The 23,331-nt window shown below is 44.9% G+C and overlaps 1 protein-coding gene across 1 annotated transcript; it reads right to left on the bottom strand.

Annotated features, from left to right (window-relative positions):
* Positions 1-3,939: 3,939 nt before the first annotated feature.
* Positions 3,940-8,746, bottom strand: RPS25 (ribosomal protein S25). Its single transcript, XM_073602452.1, has 4 exons — positions 8,602-8,746; positions 5,457-5,552; positions 4,571-4,754; positions 3,940-4,082 (listed from the first exon to the last, which is right to left on the bottom strand). Exons 1-4 carry the CDS (start codon positions 8,602-8,604, stop codon positions 3,988-3,990), a joined length of 378 nt encoding a protein of 125 aa, XP_073458553.1. The 5' UTR covers positions 8,605-8,746; the 3' UTR covers positions 3,940-3,987.
* Positions 8,747-23,331: the final 14,585 nt, after the last annotated feature.

Genomic DNA, 23,331 nt, shown 5'->3' on the forward strand with positions numbered 1-23,331 from the left:
TGGCTGTAAAGCGTATCCTTTAAAAGTAACAAAAAAAAAAAAAAAAAAAAAAAAAAAAAATAGAACACAGGTTTTTTTTTATACGGATTTATTTCTGTTAATGTACATAGAAAAGTTGGATCCTTCCATTAGGCCCTGCAATGAAAGAACATGTATTAATGCTTACAGATCCATTTGGAGATCAATATCCTTAAATGATAGAGAACTTAAGGCAAGATGTTCTATTTCTTAACATTAAAATTTGCTTAGTCTTAGATTCAGCTGGGCTCCTGATCACATGAGCACAGACAGCCAATCAGTGATCAGTCAGGCTTCCCATGCATGCAAGATTCACTATACAAAAGACACCCATGACAGTGACAAGAAAAAGTATGTGAACCACTGTTTTTTCTGAAGCATTTTTGCATAAAATGGGATTTGGTCCACATCATAAATCACAATGTGCTTAAAGTGTTTTTGTTAAAAATAACAAACATGTTATACTTACCTGCTCTGTGTAGTGATTTTGCACAGAACAGCCCAGATCCTCCTTCTTGGGTTCCTCTTCTGTGCTCCTGGCCCACCCCACAGCAAGCAGCTTGCTATGGGGGCACCCGAACCCCAGTTCTGTGTTTCCATTCAGACACGGAGCCGCAGCCCACGCCCCCCCCTCTCTCTCTTTCCTCATTGGCCCACTGACAGCAGCGGGAGCCAATAGCACTTCCCTGCAGTCTCAGCCAACGAGGGAGAGTCCCGGACAGTAGAGTCTCTCGTGCAAAATTGCTAGATCGAGATGGGCTCATGTAAGTATTAGGGGGTACTGGGGAGGCTGCTGCACACAGAAGACTATCTTCATGCAAAAAAAAAAAAAAACCCTTCTGTCTTTACAACCACTTTATGGGTTTTCATTTAAGAATCACACTCGCCTAGGTGGGTGCAGCACCAAGTCGATGCTGCATCTGTCCCCTGGAGCCTCAAATACTGAGAACTGAGTGAACATTGACGATCGATTGGTTCTCAGAGCTCCCTGAACTGAATTTGAATTGTACAGGAAGAACAGTACTATGTATGGCGCATAAAGGGCACAGCTTACAAAATCAAATCCCAATGGTAAAAGGGTACATTATGATTTGGGCTTGCTTTGCTGCCTCAGGGTCTGGACCACTTGCCATCTCTGAGGGGGAAAATTCCAAAGTTTACCAAAATATCCTACAGGATAATGTATGCAGTGGTCTGCTAGCTTAAGCTTAGTAGTAGTCAAGTCATGCAGCAGCACAAATGACCCCAAGCATTGAAGTAAATCCACCAGACTGGCTTCAGAAAAAGAAAATGAGCCTTTTAGAGTGATTCAATCAGAGTCCAGACCTTAAAGCGGAGTTCCACCCAAAAATGGAACTTCCGCTTTAAGAGAAGGTGACCCCCCCCCCGACATACCTTTTTTTGGGGGGGTGGGGGGTGGGGTCACCTTCTCTTAAAGCGGAAGTTCCATTTTTGGGTGGAACTCCGCTTTAAGGTCTGGACTCTGGGGAGAGTGGAAACCCTCTTTTTAGAGGGTTCCAGATCCCACTTCTTCCTGGCACACCTGTGGCGCCGGAAGGAAGATCACCTCTCCCCCCTCCCTCTCAGCGATCTGGGACATGTCACAGGTCCCAGATGATTGCCCAGCCAGTCACAACACAGCTCACGCATGCGCAGTGCATGCCCGGCTGTGAAGCCACAGCCAGGCGCCCACAGTGTCAATGCCAGCGCCGCAGAGAAGGGGGAGACGAGTGGGGCTGGGAAAGGCAAGTGTCTGATTATTAAAAGTCAGCAGCTGCTGACTTTTTTTTTTTTTTTATTATTGGAACTCCGCTTTAACCCCATAGAGATGTGAAATGACCTCAAGAAAGCCGTTTACACCAGACATCCTACAAATGTGTCTGAGCTGAAGCAGTTTTGTAAAGAGGACTGGTCAAAAATTCCTCCTGAACATTGTGCAGGTCTGAGCTTGAAGTCATTGCTGCTAAAGGAGGTTTGACCAGCTAATAACTCTGAGGGTTCACTTACAATTTCCTCAAACACTGAATGTTTAATGGATGTGTTCAAGGATGTGAAAAAAAAAAAAAAACTCAATTGTTTGTGGTATAAGTACATTGTGTATCTATTGTTGTGACTTAGAGGATCATATCACATTTTATGGCAAATAACCAGTTATTTCAAGGGGGTTCATATACTTTTTCTTGTCGCTGTATTAACCACTTCCATACTGGGCCTATTCTAGCACTCCTCTCCTACATGTAAAAATCATGATTTTTTGCTAGAAAATTACTCAGAACCCCCAAACATATATTTTTTTAGCAAACACCCTAGGTAATAGGTCATTGCAACTTTATGTTGCACGGTATTTGCGCAACTATTTTTTTTAAATGCCCGTGCCTCTGACAGTCATAGAGATGACTGGTGACCATCTGGTCCCTGGAAGTTTCTATGCTCTTCATCCAGTGGGTCCCCGATGGCACAGGAGAGCCCGGAGAAGCACCGGAGGGGATGTCCCCTCCCTTCGCCTGTAAGAACGATCAAGTGGCTGAAATGCTGCTATGATCATTCTTATGGTGCACAGAATCACCAGCATATATATCTGAATGATGCCTGTAGCTGCAGATATCCCCACTGAAAGTCAAGGACTGGAAGTGGTTAAACATACATTTAAGTGTAAAGGTAAGTCAAAAAAAAAAAAAAGACAGGTATCAGGATATGGGAAGCAGCCACTGTGGTTTCTGAAGCCACATAGTCGGGAGACATCTTTATTCACCCCTTATTAGCTGGTGGGAAACTGAACAGAAAACAAACAAGCCAGGGTCAAGTGTCAGGAAGGACAGCTTCCATATTTCTATGACTGGCTCCTCGTTAGCTGTGACATGCCTTGCTGCCATAATAAAAATTAAACTTGGTTCTCCTTCAAATAAATCTATCCATTGTTACACAAAGGCCCCTTTTACACTGGGGCGGGGTCGGCGGTAAAGCGCCGCTATTGTTAGCGGTGCTTTACCGTCGGTATTCGGCCGCTAGCAGGGCGGTTTTACCCCTGCTAGCGGCCGAGAAAGGGTTAAAAACCACCGCAAAGCGCCTCTCCTGATTTCAATGGGCAGGAGCGGTGTATACACCCCTCCGAAGATGCTGCTAGCAGGACTTTTTTCCCCATCCTGCTAGCGCACCGCTCCAGTGTGAAAGCCCTCAAGGCTTTCACACTGGAGAGAGACAGCAGCGGCTGTTTCGGGTCGGTTTGCAGGCACTATTAGCGCAATAGCGCCTGCAAACTGCCCCAGTGTGAAAGGGGCCAAAAAGCGTAAGCAAACCCATAGATTTAAGTTTCAAAAAACAGTTACATTTCTGGCACGTGCCAGGAATGCAACTGTCACATTGGTTGTGTTCTCAACGAAACTGCAAACCATCCCAATGGCTGGTGTCATAACTGATCACATGTGCAGAACCATGGCAGCTGAAGATTAAACAGAGGCCAAGATGGCAGCTTCCTTGACTGAAAATAGGAGGGTTTACATCCACTTTAACAAAAACATTCTGTTCTAAGGGCCTGTTTATACAACCAATGACTCAAAATTTACACACAATGGAACAAAAGCATTTAAAATGCAGAACTATAGGGTGCCCTAAAAAGGAAAAAACATTTTCATGCCAAATATCCCCATCTGACCAGTCATAATGGATAACATTATGTTTAATAAAACATTGCATTTTGTTGTTAGCCCATGTTTTTTTCTGGTATTTTGTTGCCATCTGTCCCCATCGGAAGTGTCACCTTATTTGTGCCCATACTCTGGCATACAGGGTATCACCAGGACAGCAAGGGTCACAGATAGCAAAAACCTGACATCAGATTCCTCACTTCCTATCTCAGTGAGAGAGGAAACATCCAAAGCTCAACCCTTCCCAAATTTGAAGTCTTGGCTGGGAGTTAGCCCAGAACACATTGGGGGGGGGTGAGGAACACACCACACAGACACACACAACCTACGTTTCCTCAGTTCCAGCAGGTGCATCTCCACCCTTTGTGTTTCTGGTATAGATGACTTGGGCTCTGTGCTTGGACACCAACTTAATCAGACCTTCGAAGAGAAAAGTTACATAAAAGGTGAATGAATTTCAATCTCGTGTGAAGGCTTCTTGACCTATTTTACTACAAAAAGATAAACAGCTCACGAACAGTTCTGCAAAATTCATTGAGGGCGGATATTGGTACCAAAACTGTACTGGTTATAATGACAGCTGTGGGTTTAGCCCAAAGGGACTGGTTTCCTCACTAGATACGTTAAAAGTAGAGGTGATGAGCAACATCACAAGGCTACGTATGACTGAGGGGGTCTTAAATGTGGAAAAGCATGCAGAGCGTCTGTAGAATATAAAGCAAAAGGAGGAGCAAGTATGCACAGGATCAAAGAATCTGTCGGTTTGCCCTGCAAGTTCAATGTTTTATGAAGAGGACATTACGTTTTTATATTTCGTTCTTTATACTTTACAACTTATAGCACAAAATAAGCAAACAATATAAATATAATCTCGATAGCTCTTTAACACAACGCAGTCCAATGCTTACCTTTGTTGAGCAGCTCCTGGAGGGCAGCCCTGGCCAGTGAGCCTCTAATCTTCAGCCTCTCAGACACCACAGCTGGAGTAATGAGTTTGTAGTTGGGAACTTCTTTACACAGCTTGTCATAAGTGGCTTTGTCAAAGAGCACAAGATTGTTCAACTTGTCCCTCACTTTTCCTTTTGACCACTTCTACTTGAGGAAAAAAAAAATAAAAAAGGTCATATGCAGTTTTATCATTAAGCCCTTAACTCACTTGATCAAAGTTATTACCTACACTCAATTTTATAATGAAAATAAGTCTTCTGGCATCTCCCACTGCTTCAGCTGAATAGAAGAACCACAAACGTCCAAGAATGATTAATGCAAAACAGTGTAATAGAAGAGAACACTGCTTAAAGTGACCGTCACCACAAGGAGTCACTGCAGGGAATTGGGGAGGAGGTCATTTGACCAACCTGAAGTACTGAATACATGCAGAGGCCAGGGAGAAGCAAAGCAGCTGCATTTCAAAACAGGCCACCAGACCAGGAGAACTTCAGCTTCCTAAGGCGATACCTGTCAGCGGGGGGCTGGTACATTTGTAATATGTTACAAAAGGCGAACTTATCCTTTAAGTATACTGCTATGAGAGGTAATCCCTGCGGCCCAGCCCTGGGTCACATGATCTAAGAAATAAAGTTAAACATTTGGTATTGCTGTCTTTTGATTAAGTGTTTCCATTACCAATCCAGGTGGTATGCTCTATCCATTCAAGCTGGGAAAAATATTTGGGTCTTCATCCTATACAAGCACACTGCACCAAGCCCCTTACACTCCTATAATGTACTGATTCTCTTACTGGCAGATTTTTGCCCAATCTGTTTACAAAAAGACAAATGAGCAGACGTTTACCTTCTTTTTGGCCTTGCCTCCAGACTTATTGACTGGGTCCTTATCTTTCTTGGCAGACTTGCCAGCATCCTTCTTTTTCTTGTCGTCTTTAGGTGGCTGGATAAGAGAACAATACATTTAATAGGCTGTACTGAAAGTTAGACTTTCAAAAGGTTATTTCTATTTTTTTTTACTTTCAGTAATCCTAAAGCGATTGTAAAGGCAGATTTTTTTTCTTTTACATCTTAATGCATTCTTTGCATTGAGAAAAAGCCCTGTGTGCAGCAGCCTCCCTCATACATACCTGAGCCCCATCTCCATCCAGTGATGTTGCACGAGAGACTCAGCTGCCTGGGAATCCCCTCCTGATTGGCTGAAACAGCAGCGACACCATTGGCTCCTGTTGCTGTCAAAGACAGTGAGCCAATGAGGAAATAAAGGGGGTGGGGCTGGGCCATTGCTCCGTGTCTTAATGGACACAGACACCTATGGCTCGGCTCAGGTGCCCCCACAGCAAGCTGCTTACTGTGGGGGCACTCAACAGGAGGGAGGGGCTGGAGCACCGAAGAGGGACCCGAGAAGAGGAGGATCTGGGCTGCTCTGTGCAAAACCACTACACAGGGCAGGCAAGTATAATTTTTTTTTTCTCTTTCCATTAAAAAATAAACATGAGACTTTAGTATCGAGCCTTTAGTATCACTTTAAAAGGGAATCTTCCCAAGGGAGTCCAGATGACTGCAGGAGTAGGTACACCCAGTGGCCCGGAGGGGGGGGGGGGCTAGTCCGTGACAGAAGTTTTTTCCCCTTAATGCATAAAGATGAAAAAACACAAGGGTTTACAACCCCCTTTAAGGCTGCATTTTAGGCCGACTTCGGGGGCAACTTGAAAAACATCTGTACGGGTTCATGTACAGATGTCTATTGAAATCGCCAAAAGTAGTGCAGGAACTACTTTTGGAAAGTGGTGCAGCGCTGCAAAGTTGCACCACTTGGGACGCTCCTATTGCCGGCAATAGGCTCTGATTGAACATGCGATTTGACCTGTCAAATCGCACCGATGTGAACAGGGGCTCAATGCCATGTCCACATGGAAGAAAATGTATTAGTGTCTCATACCTTTGCCGTTTCAACCCCCATCAGCAAAATGCCGTATGCACCAAATGTTTCATAAAATCATTGTGCTTTATTGCTCCTCTCTTGATTCAAGGCTACTGATCAAAGTGTAAAAAAAAAAAAAAAAAAAAAACACAACACGAAAGCCAGTTTCAGATAGCGAAAGGACATGTTTAAATGCCGTGTCCCTTTGGGGAGATTTTCTTCAACTTCCTGCTTTGGGTCACAACAGAAAGTGAGGAGATCCATTTCCACTCTGTTCCAGTGACTGCTGAAAACCCTGGAGACTTTTCTAAGGGGGGTTCTATCCCTTGTCAACATTTATTTTGATATAAATCGTTAGATGCACTTTACTGAACTCTGATGTTCTATGTAGACACAAAGGTTGAAAACATTCCCCACAATACACTGGGCTCCTAACACCGGTCTCTACATCACTGGTGTGTCCGGGGAGGGAACACTAATGACAGCAGTTGGCTGTGGACCATAGTGAGGAGTTGGGGGACACCATAAAGTGTTAGGACCCTTTCACATTGAACGGGCGATACACTTCCATAGTCTGTCCGTGAGGAATCCATCCACCGATCTCCACTGAGCAGGCGGGTGACAGGTCTGTGTATGCTCCACGTATATGTAGAGCGGACACAGACTGCGCTCCTCTATGGGCAGTTGGATGGAAACAGACCGCCTGTTCATTTCCATCGAACTGTCTTCCGATTGGCGGATGAGAAACAAATCTCCCATCTGTCTGGTTTTTAGCAGATAGGATTGGATATTGGCAGGTGTCACAGGACACATCTGTTGACACCCGTAGCTTCAAAGAGGGCAATGAAAGGTCTGATCGGGTACAAAAACAGAACAAAAAAAACCCACCCCTGACAAGCAGACCCCCTATTGGTCCTCCTGTGTGAAAGGGGCCTTGGATGTTGAAGATCTCAGCACCCTTTGTAGCTGCCAGAACTGAACTCACATAGGACTGACTATTATTTAGCATTTACCAGACTGCATGTTATGTCAGCAATGGAGTCACTGAAGTGTAACTGAAGGCAAATGTTCTAGTACAGATTGGGACAGACAGGACAGATCACTGTTGGGGTCTCACTATAGTCTTGTGTGCCCCTTAGCCCCCCGTTCACATGAGTACGTTCCCAATAGTACTACATGACAATGGAAGTTACATTCATCTCTATAGTGCCCATTCCCATCACATTCTTTTAAATGGTGTCGGTGCTTTTTTTTGGTGGTGTGGAGCACATTTTAGCCTCATGACTTTAATGGAAATGACCAAAAAAAATATGTATTGTGTATAAAATCCAGGTTACCATCAGAACAGGAATTGATGGGAATCTTCCTATGGGGACACTTGTTGCTCTGACAACCACCTATGTCTTTTGGGGAGATTTACTTTCACTTCCTTTTGCGTTGGCAAGACAGGAAGTGACAACAAATCTGACAATGGTTTTACCCTTCCCACTCCACTGTCCCGAGACAACCAAAAAGGACAGTTCAGTCCCCCCCCCCCCCCGGAGGTGTAGATGAGGTCCCATTCCTCCAGGGGGAACCGGCGCTCAGTGCCCATTGGATCGCTCCAATCTCACAGATCTGGAGCCAATAGGAGGCAGCGCAGTGACGTCACCAGAGACTCTCTGACCCTGGGAGGGGGAGGGGGGGGATTTTTTTTTTTTAAGCTTAAAAAAAGTGTATAATGACTGTGGAAACACAAGATCCCACCACGGCTCATTCACACGTTACTGTCATCCAACTACAAAACCAAAAGATATAAAAGGATTAGTAAGGTTTGTTTTATTTATAATCCGCAGTCTGTCTCCACTCAGGCACAAGGAAAGCCCTGCTTAAACCAAATCCAACCAACCGAGCACACCGACATACAGGAGGACAACACACACCGGAGGAGCGGCCGGACCTCTCCCCGGGATGTGTGCAGATCCATCCCATAATACACACAGTGCGGCACACCCCCCTCCCCCACCCCGGAGAGAAGTCTGCCCGTTCAATCCAACCCACACCGCTCACCCCGGACCCGGAGCCTCACCATGCTGCTGCTGTCTCAAAGATGTCGGACAGAAAGGAAGAGGCCCCTCCAGAACAGCTCAGGAAACCCCATAGAGGGCGTGAACTTCCGCCTAACATCGGAACACAGCATATCCACCACTGAACTACAACTCCCGGCATGCCTAGAGAGTGCAAGAGACGGTACAGCCCTCCCCCCCACTGAACTACAACTCCCGGCATGCCTAGAAAGTGCAAGAGACGGTGTCTTGCCGAGAAAGTTCCCTCGGCGGATAAGGACCCCCCTGTACTGCGCAAGCGCTGCGCTTGCGCAGTACGAAGGACTAGGAGCCGCCGAAAATAGCCGAAGCTGAAAAACGTCAATCAGCTGTACACGGCGCCTGCGCCCTAGGTCCAGGTTGAAGCCCCACCATTCAAGTGGACCTAGAGGGGGAATAAAAAAGTGCAGAGCGCAGCGAGGCCGTGCCCGAAGCGTGGCGAGCCCGCGAGGGGTCCTCTTACAGGCGCCGTGTACAGCTGATTTCTTCCCTATTTCGCTTCGGCTATTTCCGCCTGCGCAGTAGAGGGGGTCCTTATCCGCCAAGAGGAACTTTCTCGGCAGAACAACGGTACAGCCCCCCCCACTGAACTACAACTCCTGGCATGCCTAGAGAGTGCAAGAGACGGTACAGCCCTCCGACAACTGAACTATAACTCCCGGTGTTCTGTCGAATAATGCCTCCCGTCGAAAAATGCATCCTACGCACTGTGTATGCGCAAACCCTTGACAGAAGAATAGGACTGGGCGGGGCGGGGCCTCGAGCTGAAAGGAGGTAAACCGGTGACGTTACAGAGGGGCAGAGCGGATATAAGCGCGCTGAGGTCAGAGAACAAGCAGTAAGCAGGGAGCGGACCACAGGAGCGGTTTAGTGTGTGTGAGCTCTGTGACATGTAACAGTGTGAGCCCAGATTAATGTGTACAACAATATGTCCGACTACTGAGAGGGGAAAAGGGCGGATATAGCGGTTTGCGGGATAAAGAGGGGGGAGCTGACATCTTTGATGAAGTATAGAAGGAACATGACGGATCTGGACACCCTGCATATCATCGTATTATCATTACATCATTATATTTATTATTCTCTGTCTACAGCAAAAGGTGGGAGATAGGATTTTAGGAGCGGGCCGATGTCTTGCAGAGAAAGTTCCCCCGGTGGATAAGGACCCCCCTGTACTGCGCTTGCGCAGTACAAACGACTATGGAAATACTCGGAAGTTGACAAGCTGATCGTCAGCTCTACACGGCACCTGAGTCCCGGTTCAAGCCCCACCATTCAAGTGGACACAGAGTCTGAATAAAACTATGCCGAGGCCATGCCCGAAGTGTGGCGAGCGAAGCGAGGGACCCTGTCACAGGCGCCGTGTACAGCTGACTCTCAGCTGTTCAGCTCCGGCTCTTTTCGGCAGCTCGTACTGCGCAAGCGCTCCACATGCGCAGTACAGGGGAGTTCTTATCCGCCGGGGGGAACCTTCTCGGCAGAACACCGGCTTCACTTAGAGGCGTGTCTGCTTCGCCTACTTGATAAACATTAAATCATGATTGGATTTTAGAGAAATGGGCAGGTTGAGTGAGAGGCGGGGCCGAGCGATCGCCACTTGATAAGCTAACATAGAAATTGGGTTGAAGGGGTGGGGCTGCAGCTGGCTCTATTTTTATAGAGCAGCACGTTCTCTTACCTGGCAATGTTTTGTCACATATGGCGACCCATCACATTTGGCTACCCGCTGGAGTGCGCATGCGCAACGCCGCCATATGTGTTCCAACACTTATAAAACTTTACGTTTTAAAAGTGACAAAAACACTTTTAACACTTTTTATTTATTTTTTTTTAAACACTTTTAAAAAAGTGTTAAAAGTGACAAAAGTTTTATAAGTGTTGAAACGCATATGGCGGCGTCGCGCATGCGCACTCCAGCGGGTAGCCAAATGTGATGGGTCGCCATATGTTATGAAACAGCGGGTTTGCTCATCTGACATGTCAAATTATCAAATCGTTACTAAGAGATTCCGAGGGAAGCGGCAGGCACTTCTGAAGCCAAGTCGGCCATTTACAGTAATGGAAGAAGGGAAAGCAAAGCTGGTGTGAGATACGTAACAAAACCACACCCATAACATCATGTTAGCCTATAGCAGGCGATGATTAGATGACACATTATGTTTAAATATTCTAGAGTTAAAGGGTGAAGAATGTGAGTGATGTCACAGAGGGGCAGAGTGGGTATAAGCGCACTGAGTTCAGAGAGCGATCAGTAGGCAGAGAGCCACCCGCAGGAGCGGTTCAGTGTGTCTGCGCTCCGTGAAATGTAATAGGCTGCTGAGCCCAGATTTATGTGTACAACACGTCCAACTGCTCAAAGGGGAGAAGGTGGATATAGTGTTTTGGAGGAGAGAGCAGACATCTGTAATAAGGGATAGAAGGACACCCAACCCCATATCATCCTATTATCAATATATCAGGCGATAATTACAATGCATTTGAATTCTCTACAGCAAAAGGTAGTCAATAAGACTTCAGGGGTGGGGCCGGCTCCAGCTAGAGATATGCCTGCTCCTCCTACCTGATAAACATTAAATTAAGATTGGTTTTCAGGGAAGTGGGTGGGACCAAGAGATCGCACCCTGCTAAACTAACAAACACATGGGATTGAAGGGGCGGGCCTGCAGCTGGAGAGAGGCGGGGCCGCACACATACAATTAAAGTGGAGTTCCACCCAAAAAAAAAAAAGTCATTAATGCCCATCAAATAAATAAAAAAAAAAAAAAACATTTGGAGAAATTTTTTTTTTTACTTACCTTTTTATGCCTGTTGCTATGTGGTCCCTCAAAATCTGCCTCCTTCAGCGTCTGGGATCCTGACGTCACTTCCCTCGGCGCCGGAAGGGAGATCACCTCTCCCCCCTCCCTCTAGGCAATCATCTGGGACATGGCACAGGTCCCAGATGATTGCGCGCAAAGTCGCGGCTCGCACATGCGCAGTGAGTGCCCGGCTGTGAAGCCACAGCCGGGCGCCCACAATTACAATGCCGGCACCGCTGTGCGGAAGGGGAGACGATCGGGGCTTCATACTCCCGCATCGCTGGACCCTGGGACAGGTAAGTGTCCGATTACTAAAAGTCAGCAGCTGCAGTATTTGTAGCTGCTGACTTTTAATTTCTTTTTTTTTAAGCAGAACTCCGCTTTAAGAAACGGCGCTTGCTCTGACGACTGTTGTGCTCGTAGCTGATTGGCCGACCACAGAGCGAGAGATAATGAAGAGGGTTGCACTGAGGAAGCTTCAGTCTGCAGTTCGGCAGTGAGTGGAGCGCCAGGGGTGATTGCAGTGCCCCTAGTGGAGAGAAACCATGGCTGACTAAAGATGTTCTTTTAGCGCAGGAGGTTATAGGCAAAGTCAAGAAACTAATATTATATGTTTATTTGTATATTGAAGAATTATGGAACTTTTTTTTAATACTTAGAGGATTATTGTATGTATATGTATATTCACTTACTGAAAGAATAACATGTTTAGCTTTCAGTGCTGTCACATTTTGAATGACAATTGCGCGGTCATGCAACACAGTACTCAAATCACATTTTTATCTTTTTCTTCCTAGAAATAGAGCTTTCTTTTGGTGGTATTTGATCACCTCTGGGGTTTTTCATTTTTGCGCTATGAAGGAAAAAAGACTGACAATTTAAAAAAAAACAAAAACTGATGGGCACTGATAGGCGGCACTGATGGGCAATGATAGGTGGCACTGGATAGGCAGCCATGATGAGGAGCTACTGACAGGCATTATTGAGTGACACTTATTGGCACTGTTGTAGGCACTGACAGGCGTTTATTATGGGGACAGGCTGGCAGGTGTTGGGCACTGATTGGCAGCTGAAGGGCACCTTTTGATGGGGGCTATGCTGATAATCAATGTGCTGATTATCAGCACATACCCCCCCCCCCATCTGACAAGGAGAGCTGCCGATCGGCTCTCCCTGTCAGCGTGACCCGAGGAAAGACCTTTACCGGCACTTCCTGGTTCATGAGATGATCAGCTGTGATTGGTCACAGCTGATCACATAAAAAGAAGCCTCTGTCAGAGGCTTTATACCACGATCGGAGTTGCGGTGTGCAGACTGACATACAGCACTTCCGATCGCCGAGATACGCACCCCCACCAGCGTGCGCCAAATATGTGCTATCCTGATCACATCATATAAAGTCCGGTCAGGATATCATAAAAAAACATATAAGAAAGGCGCTCGGAATACCTGACGGGCCACAACAGTCAGGCAGGAACAGCTCTAGGACATTCTAAAATGGTGCATAAAACAATGGGTCCATAGATAGGTCTTTTAAAAGCTGTAGATGGCTGGTAAGGAAGAAGGTAGTATCGCAGTCAGCACAGGGCAGCTCTTCTTCGGAGTGAAGCAAACTTGGAGTCATCCATGAGAAAAAGAGAGAGAGAGTAGCGCCTCTAGTTAAAACTGCTTTATTCAATGCGGTACCAAATACAGTAGCCACTTACATATCAGCAAGGAACGATGCTCTCTGTGAGTTAATGGCTAGAACTGCCGCTCATGCAGGGAAGGAACGGGCAGCTCGCTGAATCAGCGTGTGACGTCAGCCGGATGGATGGAAACACAACGCCTTTCAGAGCATGTGCAGCGGCCGTGGGGCACATGCGCGCTCCTTTCTCAAGTGTAATGATAGGACATAGACGGGAGAGCTTATATGTGTGTGCGCCGGCTACAAGACAACGCACTAGTGGCTAAACCAAAAGAGCTCTAAGTATGGCATTAACAAATCTAGGTGTTACAGGGTGTGATAAAACCAATTATCTATAACAAGATATAACTGTAGAATAGAGATTAAAAATATGGCGGTGACAATAAAAATAAAATAACAGTAATAATAAAATTAATATTAAAAGTATGACAGGGAATTCACTGACCTTCCCAAAATAACATAACGTTGATACACATATTGTGAACATATACAGAGGAATCAAAGTCATAATCAAAATAGAAGATTAATCTAAATAAAGATAATAAGTGAAAAATAAAAGTATGAGTGAATAAAATAAATAACAATAGTTGATAATAATGTAAAATTAATATTAAGAACGAAATTAACATAAAATAAGATGTAATAATTAATCATTGCTAGATAAGACAATATATAATTGGGATGACCAAAGAAATTTTGGCTGAAGACCAAACCTCTAGCTGGCAACTAGGTGCACAATATGAATTTATGAGTAGTAATATTTTTAAAATAAATTCAATATATGTAGGTATGCAGGTACCCGCATTCACCATGTGTGAAACAGCAACATGTAGGGGAAATATGAGGACAATTATTGTTTATTATATAATATTTAGTGTTAAAGAGGGGACTAAAATGGGGGAATAGTCGAGTGTACTCAGAAAAAATATGCGGCAAGAGATTATAAAATAGTGTTAATCTGAACCTCAACACTTGCCCCTAATGGCTTAAATGAGGAACTTGAGATTAACACTATTTTATAATCTCTTGCCGCATATTTTTTCTGAGTACACTCGACTATTCCCCCATTTTAGTCCCCTCTTTAACACTAAATATTCTCTGCGGTTCTCTGCCCTCGCTTGCAGCCACGGAATACCGGCTTCTCACCAGCTTGTGCTCCATCTGCAGCCTGTCTCTAGCCATTGACTCACAGAGAGCATCTTTCCTTGCTGATATGTAAGTGGCTACTGTATTTGTTACCGCATTGAATAAAGCAGTTTTAACTAGAGGCGCTACTCTCTCTCTCTTTGTGGTCAGGATATCATACCTAGTTTGCTGTCATTCTGCATTCTGCTATATGGCGGGCGGCAAGTGGTTAAAGTTCTGAGCGCCCCCATTCTGCAGAGAATGGTTAGCAGCACATTATTATAATTGTGCAGAACATCAACCAGCTGAACGTGTTGGCTGAGCCACCGAAGTCAGAAGCTTTAAGCTGAGAACTAGTGGTCCTGTCTAATGGTGCACGCTCGAACATAAAATAAGAAAAGGCTCTATTACAGTGCTGATCATCCCCCATTCTGCGGAGGATGGATAGCAGCACATCATTATAATTGTGCATGGCACCAACCAGCTGACTGTGTCGGCTGACCCACCAAAGTCAGAGGCTTTAAGCGAAGAACTAGTAGTCCCGCCTGATGGTGCACGCTAGAGCATAAAAGAAGAAAAGGATCTATTACAGTGCTGAGCACCCCCATTCTGCGGAGGATGGATAGCAGGACATAATTATAATTGTGCACAGCATGAACCAGCTGAACGTTTTGGCTGAGCCACCAAAGTCAATGGCTTTAACCTGAGAATTAGTGGTCCCATCTGATGGTGCACGCTCGAGCATAAAGAATAAAAGGATCTATTAAAGTGCTGATCACCCCCATTCTGCAGAGGATGGATAGTAGCACATTATTATAATTGTGCACAACATCAGCCTGCTAAATGTGTAGGCTGAGCCACCAAAGTCAGAGGCTTTAAGCTGAGAACTAGTGGTCCCGTCTGATGGTGCACGCTCGAGCATAAAAGAAGAAAAGGATCTATTAAAGTGCTGATCACCCCAATTTTGTGGAGGATGGATAGCAGCAAATCATTTTAATTGTGCATAACATCAGCCTGCTGAATGTGTTGGCTAAGCCACCAAAGTCAGAGGCTTAGGCTGAGAACTAGTGGTCACGTCTGATGGTACAGTGCTGAGCACCCCCATTCTGCGGAGGAAGGATAGCAGCACATAATTATAATTGTACACAGCATTAACCAGCTGAACGTGTTGGCTGAGCCACCAAAGTCACAGGCTTTAAGCTGAAAACTAGTGGTTCCATCTGATGGTGCATGCTCAGGCATAAAAGAAGAAAAGGATCTATTGAAGTGCTGATCAACCCCATTTTGCGGAGGATGGATAGCAGCACATCATTAAAATTTTGTACAACATCAGCCTGCTGAATGTGTCAGCTGAGCCACCAAAGTCAGATGCTTTAAGCTGAGAACTTGCATAAAAATTATTGTGGCGCTGAAAAGTTCAAAATGAAATTGAAGAGTGGGAGGAATCCAATCACCAAATATATTGTGCAGATGCAGAAAGAGTCACTCGTCACCATGTGGTAATGTAGTCTGCTTACCAGAAGGTGTTAAGGATTAGGCATAGATAATAAATTCTCAATAGCATCCAGAAAATCCAGCCCACTGGAACCCCTCATCAGACCACAACATCTGTGGGATTTCCTTCACATATAAACATCTCCCAATGGTCACTTCAGAATTAGGCATTCAGGCATGTAGTCATCAGTTGAAGCTTAAAACAGCATGCATCAATGATAGGAACAAACGGCTGCAGCAATCAGTGTACGGATGTCAGCCTGCCTTAAGCTGAGAACTAGTGGTCCCGTCTGATGGTGCACGCTCGAACATAAAATAAGAAAATGATCTATTACAGTGCTGATCACCCCCATTCTGCAGAGGATGGATAGCAGCACATCATTATAATTGTGCATGGCATCAACCAGCTGAACGTGTTGGCTGACCCACCAAAGTCAGAGGCTTTAAGCTCAGAACTAGTAGTCCCGTCTGACGGTGCACGCTCGAGCATAAAAGACGAAAAGGATCTATTAAAGTGCTGAGCACCCCCATTCTGCGGAGGATGGATAGCAGCACATAATTATAATTGTGCACAACATCAGCCTGCTGAACGTGTTGGCTGAGCCACCAAAGTCAGAGGCTTTAAGCTGAGAACTAGTGGTCCTGTCTGATGGTGCGCGCTCGAGAATAAAAGAAGAAAAGGATTTATTACAGTGCTGAGCACCCCCATTCTGCGGAGGATGGATAGCAGCACATCATTATAATTGTACACAGCATCAACCAGCTGAACATGTTGGCTGAGCCACCAAAGTCAGAGGCTTTAATCTGAGAACTAGTGGTCCCGTCTGATGGTGCACGCTCGAGCATAGAAGAAAATGGACTAGTAAAGTGCTGCGGGGTGCGATGGACAAAGAGGGCAAAGAAGATGGAGAGGGAATCATTTTCAGTGTACAGTGTTTTTGGTAACTCCACCGTGGCCGGTCCCAAGTCCGAGTTGAGAAAGGAGGAGGGCTTACAGCTGGGTCATGAATCTAGCCTTGTAGCAACATCAGCCTGCTGAATGTGTCAACTGAGCCACCAAAGTCAGAGGCTTTAAGCTGAGAACTAGTGGTCCCGTCTGATGGTGCACGCTCGAGCATAAAAGAAGAAAAGGATCGATTAAAGTGCTGAGCACCCCCATTCTGCGGAGGATGGATAGCAGCACAACATTATAATTGTGCATACCATCAGCCAGCTGAACGATTTGGCTGAGCCCCAAAGTCAAAGGCTTTAAGCTGAGAACTAGTGGTCCCCTTTGATGGTGCACACTAGAGCAAAAAAGAAGAAAAGGATCTTTAAAAGTGCTAAGCACACCCATTCTGCAGAGGATGGATAGCATTACATAATTGGGAAAGATGTATGAAAATGTGTATCATCACACGGAGTGGTGCCGTGGATACACTAAAAGTAATACCGTGCCGCGTCCTATCAATTACGTATACCAAAAACAGGGGGAGAAGGGACTTATGGACTTTTTAGGCACCACAAAATAGTAGATAAAAATTCCTTATTTTATTTGATATCAAAAAACACACATAACAAAACAAAAATAGTATAGTTTAAAACACAACATGTGTCTGTACTTGAATCATTGCTATACAGCACCGTCTACAGTATGAAATTCTTCGGGCATTTAGGAGGAATAGCTTCCCATGTAGATCAGTCCGAAGAAGTGGCTGTATAGCAGTTCCATAGTCAGTTCATATGTTGAGATTGATCGATGCTCGACATGTTTCGCGTATGGACTACGCTTCCTCAAGAGCAATAGTAGTATATGATGTAGCTATCAAGGTATATAACATTGCAGTTAATTATCAGTACATATACACATAGATAGAAAGCAGGCGTCTACAGGGGCGCCACATATCTAGTACCAAAAAGAACAATTGTGTGCTTGCTCATAACGGAGTGGTGGTGGGCGCCAACGTCCAAGCGATACTAAAGGACTGCTATGGGGGCGTGCACAACATAATTATAGGTGGTATAAACAATGTGTTCAAGTTTGTAACCCCGGTCAGGTATTTAAGGAAGGGAAAAAGACGAAGGGGGAGGGGGAGGGGGGGGGGAGAAAAGAGGGAAGAAAGAAAAAAAGGAAAGAGGGTGGGGGGAAAAAGAAAGGGGGGGGGAGGGGATAAGAGGGGAAGAAAAAGGGGGGGGAAACGGGGGAAGGGGAAGAAGGGGAGGGAGGGGTGGGGGAAGGGGGAGAAGGGAGGGGGGGGGGAAGAAGGGGGGGAAAAGGAAGGAAAGTAGGAGGAGGGGGAAGTAGGGGGGGGAAGGGGGGGGAAGGGAAATGGGAGGCGGGGGAAGGGAAAAAGAGAAAAGAGGAGGAAGAGAGTGGGGGGGTATAGCATTGGTAGCCCCCTAGTGGCACAGACAAGTAATAAAGGTAAATTATGAAAAAGATACTTACATTTAAAACCAATATGAAATATTAAAGGGGGGTATTAGTCCGCTAGCAAGAAAAAACCAAGTGACTTGACCATATAGTAGAGCTTTACGTATCCGAGTCAGTATGTTTGCTATTTTCTTATATATGTATATGGGCCTGTTCCTGAAGTAGAGAAGGTAATGCATTTTTTTAAAAAAAAAGAAAAAAGAAAAGAAAGATTTTTTTTTTTTTTATATATATGTATCAGACATAAGTATTTATATATCTATATATGTGCTAAAAGTAACCTATTTCCTTGCTGTGGTCTGAGACACTCACCACTATTAGTCTTACAAATCGAGAATTGTAGTCTATGTGCCTCTGAGTTTCACCATGGAGTACAAGCAGGCATAGAACGCAGTATCACTGTTGTAATACCCAGTGTGAGCTTAGGTATAAATCCTAGAATATGAATGGAGCCAGGAGCACAAGGAAGAAAAAGAAACAGAGAGGGAAAAGAGAGGGGGAGAGTGGAACCTCGGTTAATAATATAAAGCCACCATCCAGCAGTATATGCCATAATCCAATTGATGCCGTGGTCAAACAGAATACCTGAATATGGAGAAGGGGGAGCCTGTAGCATGTATAGTCCTCCTGATCCTGGAGCGGAACGCACACTGAGTCAGGACACTGTCCTATTTGTGTGCCCGTCCCGTCCGTCGACGTCCAATCGGCAACCGCCGACGTGACGTCATCCAGACCGGCCAAGGGCTCTCCGTGCGCATGCGCCCCCACCAGCCGGAAGGGCCGTCAAACCGAACGGTGCCTCCAGCAAGAGGGCGGCGCACGCCCACCGCGAGCTGCATCCGCCGGCTAGAATAGCCAGCCGATGCGCGCGCCGCATCGGAGGGGACCAATGCGGCGCTGGGCGGCCGCATAGCAATCAAGAATGCACCACCAGGTGGCGCCAACGCACACCGTCATCCGTAGAGCTAAGCACACAAAGAAAAATTATACACATGTACCTTAAAAAAGGGAGGGTTATTCAAAACATATGTTAAGTTACAATGGAGCAATACAGAAATTTCTATTATTGCATATAAATACCTCCATATTTATATTTGATATATCTGCTCTATACAGAACTGTATATGGACCTTCACACTGACCTCTATGTCTCTGAGATGGATTTTGGGCCCGTATAGGTCTGTTCAGATTAGCCAGAGGGGGCATACGCTTCCAAAAAGCAACCCAATGGAAGTTACAAAAAGGGTTTATAAGACTGTGATTCATTAATGCCAGGGGCCCGAGTCGCATTTAAACGCTCTATCCACAAGGTTTCCTGCCTTAGAATTTGTTTGTCCCAGTCGCCACCACGAGGGCTTTTGGGAATAACCGCAAGGGCAAAAAAAGAGACCACCGAGGTGTCAAATTTATGGTAGAGGTCCAAGTGTCTACTAACAGATGTGATCATTTTTCCTCCTCCAGAGTAATACACATGATCTTTGATACGTGAACGGAAATGTCGGATAGTTTTTCCGACGTAGAAGGCTTGGCACTCACATGTCATGAGATAAACTAGGCCCTGAGTTTCGCAATTGGCATGAAAATGAGGAGTAAATGTTTCTCCATTGGGAAGTTGGAATCTGGTCCCTGTACGGATCCAGGGGCAGAATGAACATCTACCACATCTGGTCATTCCCATCGGGTGGGATTGTGTTGTAGAACTGAAATGGCTGGATGTGAGTTTGTCCCTAAGGGATCTGCTTCTTCGAAAAGTAATGGTGGGAGTGGGGGTTGTGTATTTGGCCAGGATCGGGTCTTCGCGTAATAGCGACCAGTGTTTAAATAAGATATTCCGTATTTCAACATGTTGTTGGGAGTATTTTGTGATGTATCTAACCATCGTGTTTACTTTTGGAGCTTTTTGTTGATACAGTAAAGTGTTACGAGATTGACGCAATACCCTGTTGTATGCACGACGGAGTAATGATTTGCTGTATCCCCTTGCTTTTAGACGCTCACTGAGTGCTTTAGCTTGTAGTTTAAAGTCCTCTGTAAAGGTGCAATTTCTCCGGAGTCTGAGGTACTGGGCATATGGTATGCTGCGTATCAGAGTATATGGGTGGGTACTTTCCGCATGTAGCAGAGTATTCCCTGCTGTCTCTTTGCGGAACAAAGAGGTGGCCAGTTTACCATCATTATCTTTACAGATTGTAAGGTCAAGGAAGGTAATGGTTGAATGGTCACTGCATACTGTAAATTTCAAATTGAACGAGTTGCAGTTAAGTTTATTGACCAAAGTGTTCAAATTTTCCATAGACCCTGACCAAACGATAAAGATGTCGTCAATAAAGCGCATCCAACACATCACCTGACTAGTCAAGTGTGATATGCTGTCATCTGAGAAAATTGAACGTTCCCACCCCCCCAGGTACAGGTTGGCATAAGTGGGTGCACAACAAGTGCCCATAGCCACACCCTGTACCTGGAGGAAGTGGGATCCGTCAAACGTAAAACAATTATGCGTCAAAATAAAATGTAACAACTTCAAGATGAATTCGCAATACTCCCAACGGTGATGCGTTTGCTCACGAAGGAAGGTACGTGCTATCCCGACGCCCTGCTCGTGAGGGATGCTCGAGTAAAGAGCCTCGACATCTAGGGTCACGAGCAGGGCATCAGGAGGCACGACCATCCCCTCAATTTGTTTTAATAGGTCCATTGTGTCTCTGATATATGAGGGTAGGGCCAGTACATGTGGTAAAAGAATTGAGTCCACTAATCGGCTGGCATTTTCTGTTAGAGACCCTATACCTGACACTATTGGTCTACCCGGAGGTGTAGTCTGATTTTTGTGTACTTTGGGGAGTGCATAGAATGTGGCCATCCTAGGATGGCGCACATTCAAGAAATTATAGAGGTCCTGATCAATGAGGCCCTCCTGATGGGCAGAGCCGATGACGTCAAGAAATTCTGCTTTATATTGATCGATTTCTCTCGACTCAATTTGTTTGTACCAGGTCTTGTTACATAAAATGTTCATGGCCATCTGTTTGTAATCGGCTTTGGTCATGAGAACAATGTTACCGCCTTTGTCGGCGGGTTTTATCACCAAATCAGGGTGATTTTGTAATTGCTTAATTGCTAATGTTTGAGCTTTAGTTAAATTTTTGTGTTTAGATGTTACAATCATATTCTTGACGTCATTGACCGTGCCCATCAGGAAGGCCCAGATACTAGGATTGGTCATCAGGTCAGGGAAACGTTGAGATTTAGCCCTGAATCGATTGACTAGAGGGATTTCTGTGAATGTAGAGTTGGAAGTCACAGAGGTCTCTTCATGGTTTGTTGGGTCACTCTCGTCTAGCAGTAGCATCAAATCTCGGAGGGCTCTAAAGTCCTCCATCGTAAAGTGTTTGACTTGTTCGGAAATCTGTTTGTCCTGTATGGATCGCACCCGATCTTTATCGAATAAGAATTTGTATGTAAGATTCCGAGAGAATAAGTATAGATCCTTAATGGTTTCGTATTTGTCTATTTCAGCAGATGGACAGAAGCTTAAACCAAGCTGGAGAACTTCTACTTGCTGAGTGTTCAAAGAGTAGGGGGTTAGATTACAGATATTCAAGTTGGTATTTACGTGAGTGGCAGTTTGTGCTCTGACACCTGAAAATTTTGTGAAGGATTCCTCATTTGTGAAATGTGTGGATCTAGTGTGCTCTGTCTGAGTTGTGTATTTGGTGTATTAATACCAAGAGTGTTTGAAGGTGTGGGTAGTATATTTTCCACAGTAGTGGTCCCCTGTGTAGGGGGTCTGCCCATATCACTGATTATGGAAGATGAAGTCGCAGTTACCGACAAGTTATGTGATTGTGGTTGTGAGTTTAGAAGCTGGATCGCCTGTAGGGCCGTAGCTCCCAGGTATTTGCCAGATGGGTGTGTATTCGTGTCAGTGTTCAGAGAGGTGTCTAATGAGGGTTTTTTGTGAGCAGAAGAGTTATCAAACGGAGGACGTCTTTTGACATAAGGAGTGAAAGACCCACCACCAAGATCCCGCTTACGTGCTCCTAGATGTGAGTGATGAGTCGTGGGGTTGGTTTTCTTGGAAGGAGGCTGTGAAGAAAAGAGAGAGGAATCAGATTCAGTATCATCATCTGTTGTATATAATGTATTATCTTGATGTTTCACAGTACGGTTTCTGGTTCTAGACCCTCTTTTTTGAGCAGATGACTGCCAGTGATATGCGAAACCATCCATGAAGGCTAATCTATCTTTAGAAAGTTTGTTTTGTTTTTTATAAATGATATCTTTAGTGATTTTGGTGACAAAATCTTTAATATCCTGCCAGCGTTTGATGTATGACGCATGTGTTTTTATGCTTTCATTGGAGGATTGTAATGTTACAATTTCTTGGTCAAGTGTGACCAATTCAGATTGATAATGAGAGATGAGTATTTTCATTAAATTAATACTGCATGTAGTGAGTATTCCTTCCCATGCTACCCTAAACTCAGGAGTTGTGGTCTGAAATGAGGGATATACTTGTACTCTTAGTCCCAATGGACTGATGTTTTCCCTGACATACTTATTGAGGAACTCTATATGCCAGTACAAATTGGCCTTCTTTTTTAGAAGGCGTTTCATTTTAGCCATAAACTGCTTAATCCCAATTTCTTGTTCCGTGTCGACATTGCAATTGGTCTGGATCTCCGACATATAGCACGTCCATGCCGTACCTACAAAGTCCATGAGTCAGCTCTCCTTAGATATAGGGTCTGATCGACTGAGGAGGAAAACAAGATTACAAATATAAATTAATGGAGGTAAATAAAAAACCATTTACTAGTAAAACTAAAAAAATCTATGGTACAAACCACTAATTGGTTCCCAATTATGGTCACCAAAAGGGAGCCCGGGTGCTTCCACCCAAATTCAATTAGGAAAGATGTATGAAAATGTGTATCATCTCGCGGAGTGGTGCCGTGGATACACTAAAAGTAATACCGTGCTGCGTCCTATCAATTACGTATACCAAAAACAGGGGGAGAAGGGACTTATGGACTTTTTAGGCACCACAAAATAGTAGATAAAAATTCCTTATTTTATTTGATATCAAAAAACACACATAACAAAACAAAAATAGTATAGTTTAAAACACAACATGTGTCTGTACTTGAATCATTGCTATACAACACCGTCTACAGTATGAAATTCTTCGGGC

The sequence above is a fragment of the Aquarana catesbeiana genome, linkage group LG10, assembly GCF_042186555.1.
Source record: "Aquarana catesbeiana isolate 2022-GZ linkage group LG10, ASM4218655v1, whole genome shotgun sequence".
Lineage (NCBI taxonomy): Eukaryota > Metazoa > Chordata > Amphibia > Anura > Ranidae > Aquarana > Aquarana catesbeiana.